Below are 13,689 nucleotides of genomic sequence, written 5' to 3' on the forward strand. Positions count from 1 at the left end.
TTTAATTTAGAATTTCTCCCTTATTTATCTCTTGCTCTAGTAATTGCTTCTAGAGCCTACAACAACCTTGTATGTGTGGTAAAATATACATTAACAGAGCAGGAGATAAATACTTCTCAAGGGAAACCTTTAAAATGAACATGATCATATACACTAAAACAGCTTCATTAAGCTAAAGTTGTTTGGTGCTTAGAGTGTCCATTTAACAACTTAAACATACCATATCAAGTAGTTTATCAGATCGATCTTCTAGCTCAGAGAGTTTTCCTTCCCTTTCGATGACTTTCTCTACGTTATCTTTCATCAATACTTTCACCTCTTCGGCCTCCTGTCGACACATCTCGATGTTCTGGTTCTGCTTGGACTACAGAGGAAAAGATTAAGTTGAGTGAATACAAATGCCACTTAAAGGAACACTCAAAACCAATAGAGCACTTCAGTTTGCTCAAGTGCTTTAGGTGTTAACTGTGTCTCCTCTTTCACATTTTATAAAAGTGCTGATTTCAAGAGAACCACTACAGCGTGCTTAGGGTGCCCCTTTAACATGGCTGTTGATTCTATGGTTTCAAAGGCTTTTAAAGGAGCACTCCAGGCCCAAACACACATATTCTCCTTCTATGTAATAGTGCATTTTAAAACAAATAATCCAAAATAACAAAAGTTTAAAAAAGCATACATTTGAAGTTGCTACATTTGCAATAAAACTTCAGGATTTGAATTCCTGCAGTGAGCCCTGCCAAGAACAGTAGTATGTGAACCAGTTCCTATTTTCATGTAATTTTATATCGACAAACGTATCACAGAAATCTCAGCATGGCAAGGGAGAATGGGCAGAACATCATTTTCTGGAACTTGTAGTTCAGTTATCAGTTTTCAACTTTTATCTGAACTACAATACCCTGAAACATTTTCTGTGCTTACTGACAAGGGTTTTCGGCTACACAAGCAAAGATGCACTTCCTTCCACCGAAAAAATGCATCTTCACCTGTGCGTCCTGTAATCCCCCTATTGAATTCTTACCCCCTTTTGCGTATCTCTTTCTCCCCTTCCCCATCCCCTCTGTGTCTCCCCCCCAGCCCTTGTCTGTCTCTTTTGCTCCTTCCCCAGACCCCCTTTGTCTTTTTGCACCTCCAACACCTCTGTTTCTCTTTCTCCTCTTCCCAGCCCCCCTGTGTGTCTCTTTCCACCAGCACATTCTTTTCCACCCCTAGCCTATGTTTCTTTGTGTCACTCCGCCAGCCCCTCATTCCATGTGTCTCATTACCCCCAGCCACTCCATTCCATGTGTCTCATTACCCCCAGCCACTCCATTCCATGTGTCTCATTCCCCCAGTGTTTCCATTCTATGTGTCTTATTTTCTCAGCCAGTCCCTCCTTGTGTCTTATTTCCTCCCCATGGCCCCCGTGTCTCATTCCCACAGACCCTCCCCAAAGTGTCTTATTCCCACAGTCTACTCCTCATGTGTCTCATTCCCACAGTCCCCCCCAAAGTGTTTCATTCCCACAGTCACCCCTAGCGTCTCTCATTTTCACAGTCTATTCCCTATTGTATCTCATTTTCACAGTCTCATTCCCACACCCCCGTGTGTCTCATTCCCAAAGTCTACCTCCCCATGTGTCTCATTCCCTCGCTCTACCTCCCCAATGTGTCTCATTCCCTCCCCATAAACTTTAATCACACGCAGGAGGTTCCTGCCTGCTCTAGGAGCTTATTAACAGATTGGGAGATTTAAAAAAAATAAATTAAACAGACTGTGCAATAAAGGTTAAAACATTAGATGTCTCTTTACATTAAGAGTATAGTAAGGTTGTGTAAGTCACATGCAGGGAGGTGTGAATAGTGTTGCTAAACAAAGTGATTTAACTCCTAAATGGCAGAGAACTGAACAGTTAGACTGCAAGGGCATGATCAATACATTAAAACTGCTTCAGCAAGCTAAAGTTAGTTTGTCTATAATATCCCTTTTTACGCTAAAGTTGTTTTGGTGCTAAGTGGATCCCTTTAAACAGAGCACACCAAAACAAGAACTCGTCAAAGTAATGAAAAATACAATTATTGCCACTTACAGGAAAGGTACAATGCACAGCAAGAAAAGGGAACCAAGCCACAACCTTACACGTATCAGACCTTCCAGGCCTTCATTCCTATGATTAAGGACTAGAATATTTGAAATGTTTACGTTTTTGGATTGGCTTCCTCTGTGTTCCTGTGCATTGTGCGTTTCCTGTAAATGCACAAAAAGTTTTTTATTACTATGTTGGGCACTTATTTGTCATGCACTGTTTATTCTATTTTACCTGGGACCGGTAACCACCTGGTGTTCCCTAAGGATTAACTGGTATGCAGTGCACTACATTACTTTAGTCTTAGTATTATATTTCTGAAGCGTTTTGAATGCCTGGTCTCCTTTTATTCTTTTTCTTTCTACTGTAGAAATCAGGTAGATTAGAAGAATGAGACGGGAAGAGTAGGTTTATGGAGCTGTGACATCATATACTACAATACAATAACCAGCCAAAATGAAGAATTTTAGAGTAGGAAAGTGAAATGAAAGAGGCAGATTTAATGAAACACTCAAAACACCATAACCACTACAGACCACTGAGTTGTTAAGTTGGCAGGAGTGGCCTGGCCCCATCCACAGTAAGTAGTTAAAACCATTTTGGGTAAGTTTTCAAAGCGTTCTAAAACGTTTTGACACTTTTTCGTGAGAGGACGACAAGGCATCTCTGGCACCATAAATAGTACGGTGGGCTATAGTGATTATGGTACTTGGAGTCTTCCTGCTAAGTGTTGACTGTGTGCCTCGCTAGCAATTATTGTTAATGTTAATATTATGATCAGGTTCCTTCTCTTTTCTGCGAATAAAAACAATGTTTCCCTTGTTGCACCATGTTTTTCATCATGTAAGTGTTGAAGCAAGTGTTTTGGTATTTTATTTCCTGTTTACATTTTCTGTATGTTATGACTGTGTGGTTATATAGTTATTAGTTCTGAATTTATATCACTGGCACCTGTAGGTAGAGAAGTATCATGAATCCCCAACTCTTCCAAACTTCTAAAAAAAAAATTGATTATTGGTATTCTATGGAGTGACACAGGCAAGACTATAGAGACTAAAACTGTCGGTTTCAAACACTGTCTGGCCCAAGGTGCATGTAAATGGCTGATGGATCATGTCATATACTAAAGGTAGTACGCTTTTCTCATTTTGTTTACATATACTTCATAAAAAAAAAAAAAAAAAGCTATATATATATATATTTCTTTAACACAGTGATCCCAGAGTCCTGCAACCACAGTTTGGGTCTTACCAAGGGCGACCCACATTTTTTGAATGAATTATTATAGATAATGAATTAAAAGTAAATAATTAAAATAAAAAAAGATGCATGTCTCTGAACTTCCTTTATTTATTGCAAATCCTCAAGCTTTTACTTACCTCATCGTCCCTTGGTGCTGGCTCGGGCTCCACCTCGGGCTGATGTCAGTAGGGAGACCTAATGCGCATGCGCAGCAATGGTTACACTTGCATTAGTACTTCCCCCACAGAAAAGCATTATACAATGCTTTCTTATCGGGTTTTGGGTGTCACTGGATGTCCTCATGCAGAGGTGGAGTTAAAATAGCGGGACAGCAGGGAAACTAAGTTGGGACAGCCAGACAGTACCGGAAAATTGTAACTGTCTCGCTGAAATCTGGACTATTGGGAGGTATGCAACGATATGAAGCTTTTAGACAGAAATGTGACATTAAAATGGAAAAAAGGGACAGAGGGATTTGGACCAAAAATAGCAAAAATAGGATCTGCCCCTCCTAAATAGGGATACTTGGGCGGTATGCAAATATATAAATGAGCGGGAAGTGAAGACAGATTCTTCCTGTGACAATTTATTTTTGCAAATTGGGATATCTGTCACCACAGTATTGCAGGAGTAAAGTTGAAAGCTGCAATGGTGCAAGACCTATGTTAGCGGAGCACTGTGTGGGGTATGCCACTGGGATTGCAATATTTTGAGCTGATCAAGCTAGAACAGCAATTCTTTTACCAGTCCTCAAAGCTCCCCTACCAGTCCAGGATTTAGGGATTACCCAGTTACTAGGGTGTTTTAGAAGGGGGGGGGGGGGGAAACACATTACAAACAATCCTTAAATCCTGGACTGGTAAGGGAGCCTTGTGGACTGGTTTGGGAGCCACTGAGCTAGAACACCATGATAGGTATATATGATGTGGAGGTTTTTGCAAGTTGAAAGGTATTGGTGTCATTAGAGAGACATGTAAACAAAATCAATCCATTGGCATGCACATATATCTGTGAATGCTACTGCTAAAAAAAAACAACAACAGCAATCTTTCTTCTAAGAAAAAGTTTCTAAGTAAGCCCTGCAAGGGGTCCATGGAGAATGAGCTCACAAACTGGGAAAAGCCTCCGTAAGAGCTTTCCCATTTCATTCAGAATGCTATCATTTATTAGTTTGTTATCTGACAGGTACATCCCTATACTCCTTCCACAGTCGCAGAGAGTGTTGTAAAGCCTGGCTAAGGTGTAACTGGATGAGGGCAGGGTTAGGATAAAAAGGATGGTATGCAGTGGATCAATAGAAACTCTTCCAGAGAGACTCACCTGGCCCTATTTGAGAGTAGACCAACCTGGGTAACATAGCCCACCTTGTAGTAAGCAAATAATTGTGGTACACAGGCCCGATCCTAGGGTCACTGATGCCTGGCCGCACAAACAGTTTTGATGTCCCTTGGGTGGGTGTGGCTATATTGCTAACTCCTCCCCTTCACAAACATAACACTTTTAGCCACACCCATTTTCTATGTAAACCACTCAACCTCTTTGGGCCCCAACGTCACCAGGTAACGTCACCCACTTCCTAAAGGTAGAAAATTGATGGAAGTGCACTCCACCCCTTGCCAAGGAATCCAGGGTGCTTCACTGGATATGTCCCAGTACCAAAATGGACCAAATATAATAGTAAAAATAGAAAATGAATCCAGGCACTCCAAATGAATTCCAAGAAAAAGGCAATTAATTGGAACCAGCAGCTACAAAGCGACGTTTCAACCCCTAAGGGTCTTTATCAAGCTTTGTAGCTGCTGGTTCCAATAAATTGCCTTTTTCTTTGAATTCATTTGGAGTGCCTGGATTAATTTTCTATTTTTACTATTATATTTGGTCCACTTCCTAAAGGGACAGCTTTATCCTCAAAAAGCTTTGTCAGAACCTTCTTAGTGCTCAGCTTCCAAGTAACATCCTTTTCCCCACACAGCTGGTCAGGGCCATCTCTCTCCCCTGGGGTCTCATTGTTAGCTGAATAGATGAGTAATTCAAGGACAACCATTAGTGCCATATATGGCTCCCTGAGTATGGAATAATTCGTTCTCCAGGCGAGGCCAAGAAGGAGAGGTCAACCTGGAAAATGTGTCTTCACTATTGCATGGTCTGACCAGGTGATCTTGTGAATGTGTGCATATACAATCTCATTTGCTAAGTCCTGGGAGCAAAAAATACAATCCAGGAGGGGGGGTGGAGCCTGACCTTCATCCTGACAAGACGCCATCTCTGTAAGCTCCTCCAAAAAACGAACAAATCGGCGCAAAATGATAGAATAACAGCCCATCCACCCGCAAAAAGTGGGTAAAAATACTCCTCAACCCACCCCGAGGCGATTGATGCCATTCCTCGCGGCTTCTCACCAGCCCAAGCGGAGGCGTGAAACAGGGACCTACTCCACGCTAGCACACACGAGCCTCGAGGCAGGTCTGGGAAAGGGCATCCGACACGGCAACAGCTCAGGCTGACTGCATGGGACGCCGCTCACAGCGACCGCAACACCAGGCGGACAACAGAGACATCGGGGCCATGCTCCAACGGCCAATGCAGGCCAAAACAGGCCCGGTCGACTCCCCGCGCCCAGTAACACACACTCACCGCCAAGAACAAACGGGGCTGACCACATCCAGGGAATCACCGTCAGAACGGCCGGTAAGCCCAGACGAATCTGCTGATATGACTCCAACCACCAGGCATGAATTAAAAATACTACTAACGGACTTTCATAAAATTTTAGCAGCAGAACTTGCCCCCATCAAACAGGACATCAAGGCAATCACGGAAAGAGTACAGATGTCCGAAAGAAACAAACATAGTCAGCCTACAAGAACACCAGTCCGAGATTCAGGACTCACTACAACAAATGTGGACCCAACAAAGGGCAATGGCTGCACAGCTAACAGTATTGGAAGAACGGCAAAGACGTACCAACATTAAAATCAGGGGCATCCCAGCAGAGACCCCGCAAGAGGAATTACCACACTATTCCAGGCGCTTACTAGCCACAATCCTGCCTCCAGCCACGGCAAAGAAACTTGCCGCGGTGGAAATATACCGCCTACCTGTCACAGCAAGGGCCCCACAAAACACGTCCCGGGATGTCATCCTCAAAATGTCCAACACTACAGGACAAAATACAGATAATGTCGGCACTTAAAGGCAAAACACCCCTGGAGTTCGAGGGCGCGAACCTGAATTTCTTCCAAGACCTCACAAAAGCCACGCTCGCCTGGCGCAAAACCTTCCACCCGCTCGCCAGCGACCTGAGAGCTGCGGGCATTACTTACAGGTGGGGAAGCAGCGGCTCCCTGGTAGTACACCAGAACGAAAACCAGCACACAGTCCCCTCGATGGAGGACGCACCCAAGCTACTGGAGGCACTGGGACTGGCAACCCCAATTGCAACTAATCCACCACAGAGGCCAACGACGGACAACTGGGACCCGAAACGAGTTGTCCCATTTGTACCAAGGGCCAAGAGCGCTCAAAGAAGGAATATGGACACTGAACAACCCCTAGAGACCAGTCCACAGCAAGACACCTGAACCCACCGGAGGACATACATACAAGATACGGGCAAGACCCCCATACAAGATACAGCACGGTTATACCACCCTTGTTCATTCTATATGTTCTTTTGATCACCTGTTTATACACGTATAACCCTACGCAGCCTTTCTGGCTCTCTCACTATCAGCATGCAAAGCTACACAACCTAATATATCAATGCATGCACAGCATAGGTTCAACCCGACTAGCCTGCGCACGAGACAAAACACACACACACGGCACAGAATACCCACCCTACAATGAAGAGAGGCGACACTCACACTCTCCTACCCCCCCGCAGCTCCCATGGTCAGGAGCAAGCACACCATAGGTAAAGGGCACACCCACCACCACCACACTCAGGGACACAAGGTAGCCAGAGCTCTCTATGCCCACTCGGTCTCCAATCCCCACCTACACACCCTAGGTACTAGGGAAACACACTCCAAGAAACGCAGACTCAACAACCAGAATAGGGACGCTCGACACAAGAGATTACCAAGTGATAGCCCTTACCTACCCGCACCTACCTACAACCCAAAGCATACCTTACACCAAGCTTGAAACACACAGCACGAACACACAGGTCAAGCGCACAAACCCAACCTGCACACAGATTGCTTAAAAACGTATAAAAAAGTGCTCACTCCAGGATGTCAGACAACTACTTGTTTCTACTTGTATACCTTTTTTATTGATGACTATTGTTGCTGCATCGCAAATGTATTCTTGTAATAACATGCACGCAAAAATAAAGAATTAAAAAAAAAAATACAATCCAGGCTCAAAAACATGTCAAGTGGCGGAGAATAAGAGGTATAGTCTTTTAGGATGTCTAAGCCTCCAGGAACCAAACAGGTTATGACAATCTCAAAGAAATTTCCAGAAACTGGACCTAGAGTGTTGTATGAAAATGTCCATGTAGGGGGCAAAGGTACTGAACAATACTGTAAGTGCTTTATTTTAAGAAGTTATGATGTTAATTAGAAAAGGAATAACAATTTGGAGGCAGTGGAAATGGGAATATGGCAGGCAACAAGAGAGGATAGATGGGGTAGATAAAGGAACCTGCCAAGAAGGAACAGTCTCATTGACAGCCACTAGAGGCGCTTCCGCGCTTCTCACTGTGATTTTCACAGTGAGAAGACACCAACGTCTATAGGAAAGCATTGAGAATGCTTTCCTATGTGACTGGCTGAATGTGCGCGCTGAGGGAGCCCTGCGCTGGAAAAAAGGAAAGGGATTAACTCCTTCCTCACCCTAAAGCCTGGCGGAGGGGGGCCCAGAGGGTGAGGGGGACCCAAGGACCCTATAGAGCCAGGAAAACGAGTATGTTTTCCTGGCACTATAGTGGTCCTTTAACCCCTTAAGGACACATGACATGTGTGACATGTCATGATTCCCTTTTATTCCAGAAGTTTGGTCCTTAAGGGGTTAAAGGAAGCCTCCAAGCATAACAACAAGACTACAGTAGTGGTTATGGTGTCAGGAGTGGCTGTATAGCTTAGCTATATAGGCTACATTCACATCAGGGATGCAAGAGCTTAGCACAGCTGTTTTTTTCTTTCTATGTCTCACCACTTCCTCTTAAAATTGAGTGACAACAGGATGGAGCTAAAGTGTAGGTGTGTTTGCATTATATTTGCCTGGCTGAATGGAGCAGAATAAATTAAAAGTTTGCAGCTGCATTTTGTAACTAAATTGGAAAACGTGCCAAAATACATAAATAAGAAAATCTTCCCAAATCAAGACTATCTTTGCCTTGATTTTATCATTTAAATCATGTTCACCATCTCACTGTTTAGTATTTACACCTCAAAAGGCTGTTAGAAAGGTTCTGGGAGTCAAGGCTGGATATGATCCCAATTTAAACAAAAACAGGGTTATTCACTAAAGTGAGAACTGTTGGGAATTCAAAGTTCATTTTACATTTAAGGCCAAAATAGTCAAATTGGAAACAATTTCCAAATCAGCATTGTTGCCAATTCGGTTACTTTGACCTTAAATTCGAATATTACTTTGAACAACAATTCTTGCTCTAGTGAAACTCTGCAAGTGGGGAATTACATATTGAGAGATTCGAGCATTGAAGGATTTTTCTGCTGTAATATTCTAGACACTTCCTGTACTCCCGGACTAGACCTCTTCTTCCAATTTAATTGCACAGCTATCAGTTTGGGTTATAATTTGAGTCATTTGATGGATTAAGTAATGATAGGTTACTGTACAGTGATCAAGTTTCACTGGGTGACTCCTAGTTGTTTATCTGCACTATCTTATTTGACATCATTCTAGATAGATGCAGACTAGCTAAAGCACGATTTAAACCTGAGTGGATGGAGGCTATGAAACTGTTTGTGTAAGTTACATTAAAAAAATAAGAGAGTGAAAGTTTCTCCTATTACGACCATGCAAAATGTTCCTTTAGGAGATACTCATAAAAAAAAAAAAAAAAAAACTTTATTTAAAGGGACACTATAATCACCAAGACCACTTCAGCTCAATGAATTGGTCTGGGTGCCAGGTTCCTCAGATTATCCTGCAACCAGAACAGTAAACTTGCAATGGAACATTTTCATGGTCAGCCCCAACACAAAACACATTAGATAAGTAAAGGTCACACACGTGTCCTTAAATACCAACGTTGATAAACAGTACTGAAAGTGCTTTATTTTAAGAAGTTATGATGTTAATTAGAAAAGGAATAACAATTTGGAGGCAGTGGAAATGGGAATATGGCAGGCAACAGGAGAGGATAGATGGGGTAGATAAAGGGAGACTGGGGGCAGGGGCATAACCTGCCAAGAAGGAACAGTTTTAGGGGCATAATAACTGGAAAAGGAATATATGAAGAACTGTTAGAGCAAATAAAAATGTGAATATCTATATTTAAATGTGTTATGGCAACAGCAGAAGATGAAATCAGCTGATGGGCAATTCATGAGATGGTGTCAAGGAGAGTTGATGAAATGGGAATTTTGATATTTGTGTAAGAGTCTGAAAACTGTTGGGAAACCAAGCAGCACAAAGTCTTAGACCAGCCCATGATGTGAGTGACAAAATCTTATTGTCTCAGGATGAGCAGACTTCTGAAAAAATAACTAAAATCTTAATATTAAAGAGAATGTGTAAAGCACCAGAGATCCTATCACACAACTATTTAGACATTAACTCCTATCTAGAGTATTTAAATATTAGATAAACTCTCAAAAACAACTAAATCATGTAAACAAATACAGACTAATAGGTTATCATTTTGTGCAAACACCTGATACGTTTCATATTTATAAAATATGTAAATAGGTCGAGCAGTACTTAAATGAGTGGATTTACATTCATTAAAAAATATCTTTTTGAAAGTTCGCTGTGCACTACTCTGTCTCTAATGAAACATTATCTAACCACATATGAAAGTGAAACAAGTAGGAAATAAAATGCAAGCTGTGGAGAAGGGGAGACAGAAGGTGGCTTTATTTCACCTGTGACTGATTAGGGTGATGGGAGTAGTTGTTACAGAAAAGAAGGTGAGGCTGAAGGGGGTGGTGGTGGTAGGAATGCAGGGTAGCTAGAGGGAGCCTACCCCTGGTTTTATTATGAAACACAGGCTTGCACTTACCATGGTGGCAGTCTGGCAGGCTACTAGGATTCAGTGTGTGCTTGATATGTTGTGTTTCGGGCTTTGCCTGTGTCCTCCTGGAACTTTGTGTGTTAATGTGTCCAATGGAGATACATTGTGACTCCCCTCCACCTTGTGTGTTTTCACCCGGTGTTTAGTTCTCTGTACTGTCTCTGGAGTTCTGTTCTGTGTTTGGTTTCAAAGTTCTTTCTGTGTCTGTTGTAGGAGGAGTCGAACAGCTGCTGTAAATAGCCTGCAGATCCCAGCACTCAGCAGCGGTCAGCAGGGAAATCGCTCTGCCTGGGTGAGAATAAGGAAAGAGCCTGGGAGTGACACATTGTCCCCAAATCAGTGCCGGAGACAAACATGACATTCAGGTCTCAGCCTGGTTACCACGCCTATATATTATAAGGAGCCAGCGTGCAATTCACACCCACAGTGCCCCACTCATACCATTGGTGGGGGTTACCCAGCAGGAACTAGCCAAGGTAAACAAGTCTTAACTCGTCCACAGTCTGGCTGAGCGTGATAGGAAACGGATTAATGGTTTGTTTTCAAAATTGTGATGATGAGACTTTTGGTTCTTTTTCTAAAACTGCTGTCTTGTGATTATGTGGTGGTGTTTTTTTTTATTACCCCACCACCACACAGTCTCAACACATTCTCATAACCCCCAACATTTCAAAGAGGGACATTTTAATTTTAGTGGTGTGGTTATGTGTGTGGCCAGGGGGGCAGGGCTGTTTTAAAGGGATTTTAGGGACTTATTAATGACAATGTATGTAAATAAACTGTAATTCCTGGCTAATCATGGCAGCATCACTTATGGGTAGCTCCTCCCTTAGCAGTCACAGGACAGGAATTAATTAGATGAATTAATTAATTAGACCTATGGTATAAAGAGTCCCTCCTCCCCTTACACCACAGTCTTTTTTCCTGTCCTTAGCAAGTTCTACAGGACTTTTTACATTTTATGGCCACCTTCCTGTGTTTGTCGTGGGTTCGTTCCAAATGAAGTTCAGCCTCTCTTCATTTGAAGGACCCAGTAAACAGCCTGCATGAGCAGGACTAACTGGGTCAGGTTCAGAGTAAGTACTGAACTGCTGCGTGGGATATATGTCTAGTGTTCTGAGGGAGACACTGTTCTAAGCTTCATGGGGTTGGTTATCCTTAAAAATTCCCCCTGGTTATTGGAAGTGCCCCTAGTAATTGGGGTCGAAACCCCCCCCCCCCCCCCCCTTACCTTGTTGGCAGTGCTTTAGAATCCATGCTGCAGTCATCCTGATGGATGGTTCTGTGTGCTCAGTTGGGAGTTTGTTTTCCTGTCTGCATGCCCTGTATTGCCTCCTGGGGGCTTGCTGGGAGTAGCTGTCCCTGTGGGGGGGCTGTATTTTGGCCTTTCTCGGCGGTTCTGGGGGTCCAGCGTTGCTGTTGTCTGCGGTGTGCGTTCCAGCCGCGGAATTGGCGAACCCGGAAGTGCCTCGCGTCGACCGTGAGGTTTGGAACGCATGGCGTGCGTTCCAGTGCTCTGCGCATGCGCGGACTGGACGCAGCGATATTTAAACAGGGGAAGGCTGACACTTGCCTGTGCGCTGTGTCAGCTGTTCAGGGCGTCTGATTTGCGGTCTGAGTGCTCGCCGGTTCTCCTGTTCTGCTGTGTTTTTCTGCAGTTATGAGGTAGGATTGCCTGTTTTTTATGTTTTTATTGCTGGGAGCTTTGGGTTTGCTTGTCAGTTTGGTTTTGAATTCTTGGGAATTGTATTTTTTTTTTATTTTTCCTTTGTTCCTTTTGTAGTATGGATTCTCCCTCTGCCTCTGCTAGATCCCTCTCTAGAAAACATAGGTGAGCCATTTGTTTTTGTTTTTTTAAAGGGGGGTTGTTAAAAAGAGTGCCATACTGAGCCTGTAATATATGTTATATATGGCTTTCTTTCAGCCCCAGCAAACAATTGGATTCTCCAACAAAAAAATCCAGGGACAAGACCAATAAATGCATCAATTGTTCGTCACCGTCTCCACATGGAAGGAACCTTTGCAGGGAATGCTTGTCGGAAGCGGCTAATGTCCCCAGTAGGGGTTCTCCGCAGGACGACCTTAAACTTTGGATTTCCCGTGCTATTGCTGAGGGCTTTAAGTCTACCACGGGATATGGTGGTCCACCTAAGAGACACAGAGTGGAACCTCAGTCTTCCAGCTCTGGAGATGATCCTGACCTGTGTGAGGTCTCGGATGAGGGGGAGGAGGAAGTTGAATATGCCTCCAGGTCTCTGGACTCAAAGTCTATCGATAGACTTATTACCCTCCTCAGAGACACTCTTAGTCTCACGGAAGAAAAATCTGAATTGAGAGAGGCTGACAGTTTTTTTGAGGACCTGAAACCTACTAGACCAACGTTTCCGGTACATTCCTCAATTAGGGACATGATCCTTCAGGAATGGAATAAGCCAGAAAGGAAGTCCACCTTGAAAAACAAATTCCCGAGGATTTATCCTTATTCTGCCATGGACTGCTGCCTATGGAATTCGGTTCCCAAGGTTGATGCTGCAGTGATCCATATGGCTAAGAAGACTGCGCTTCCTATAGACTCCATGGCGTACTTAAGGGAGCCTATGGAAAAGCGTATGGATGGAGATCTGTTTAAAGCCTATTTGGTGCTGGGCTCCGCCCTTCGTCCGGCAGTAGCACTGACCACTCTCTCCAGGGCCTTGAGAGTTTGGCTTGCTAATTTGGAGGAGGACATTGGTCAAGGTGTCCGCAGAGAACATCTCCTGGAGAGTCTCAAGGACTTGAGCCTTGCTACTAAATTCTGCTCAGAAGCCTCCCTGGACATCACTCGCATGATTGCCAAAAGTATGGCCCTGTCCGTGGCCTCCAGAAGGGCCTTATGGCTTCATTCCTGGGGGGCGGACTATGTCTCCAAGGCGTCCTTGTGTGGTCTTCCGTTCCAGGGGGATCTCCTGTTTGGTAAGATTCTGGAAGATGCTATTCAAAAAGCTGCCGATGGGGAAAAAAGCGTTTTTGCCACAAGTAAGCAGAAAGAGCTTTTCCTCCTCCTGGAAAACTAAGCGATTCAAGGATCGGTCCTTTCGGGACAGCAGAAGCTACAAACCGGGAAGGGAGTATTCCAGAAATTCTTTGTGGAAGTCCTTCTCTCACTCTTCATCCAATAAGGCTTCCAGAG

General features: G+C 43.7%; 1 protein-coding gene across 1 annotated transcript in view; it reads right to left on the bottom strand.

Moving 5' to 3' along the window:
* VAMP5 (vesicle associated membrane protein 5) overlaps positions 1-10,898 on the bottom strand; it is a 38,023-nt gene extending 27,125 nt beyond the window's left edge. Inside the window, exons 1-2 of the mRNA XM_063445556.1 lie at positions 10,509-10,898; positions 221-364 (exon numbers count right to left, since the gene is read on the bottom strand). Coding sequence (XP_063301626.1) covers positions 221-364; positions 10,509-10,511 — 147 coding nt within the window. The 5' untranslated portion in view covers positions 10,512-10,898. The remainder of the gene's footprint in view (positions 1-220; positions 365-10,508) is intronic.
* Positions 10,899-13,689: the final 2,791 nt, after the last annotated feature.

Source organism: Pelobates fuscus, chromosome 3 (assembly GCF_036172605.1).
Source record: "Pelobates fuscus isolate aPelFus1 chromosome 3, aPelFus1.pri, whole genome shotgun sequence".
Taxonomy (NCBI): Eukaryota; Metazoa; Chordata; class Amphibia; order Anura; family Pelobatidae; genus Pelobates; species Pelobates fuscus.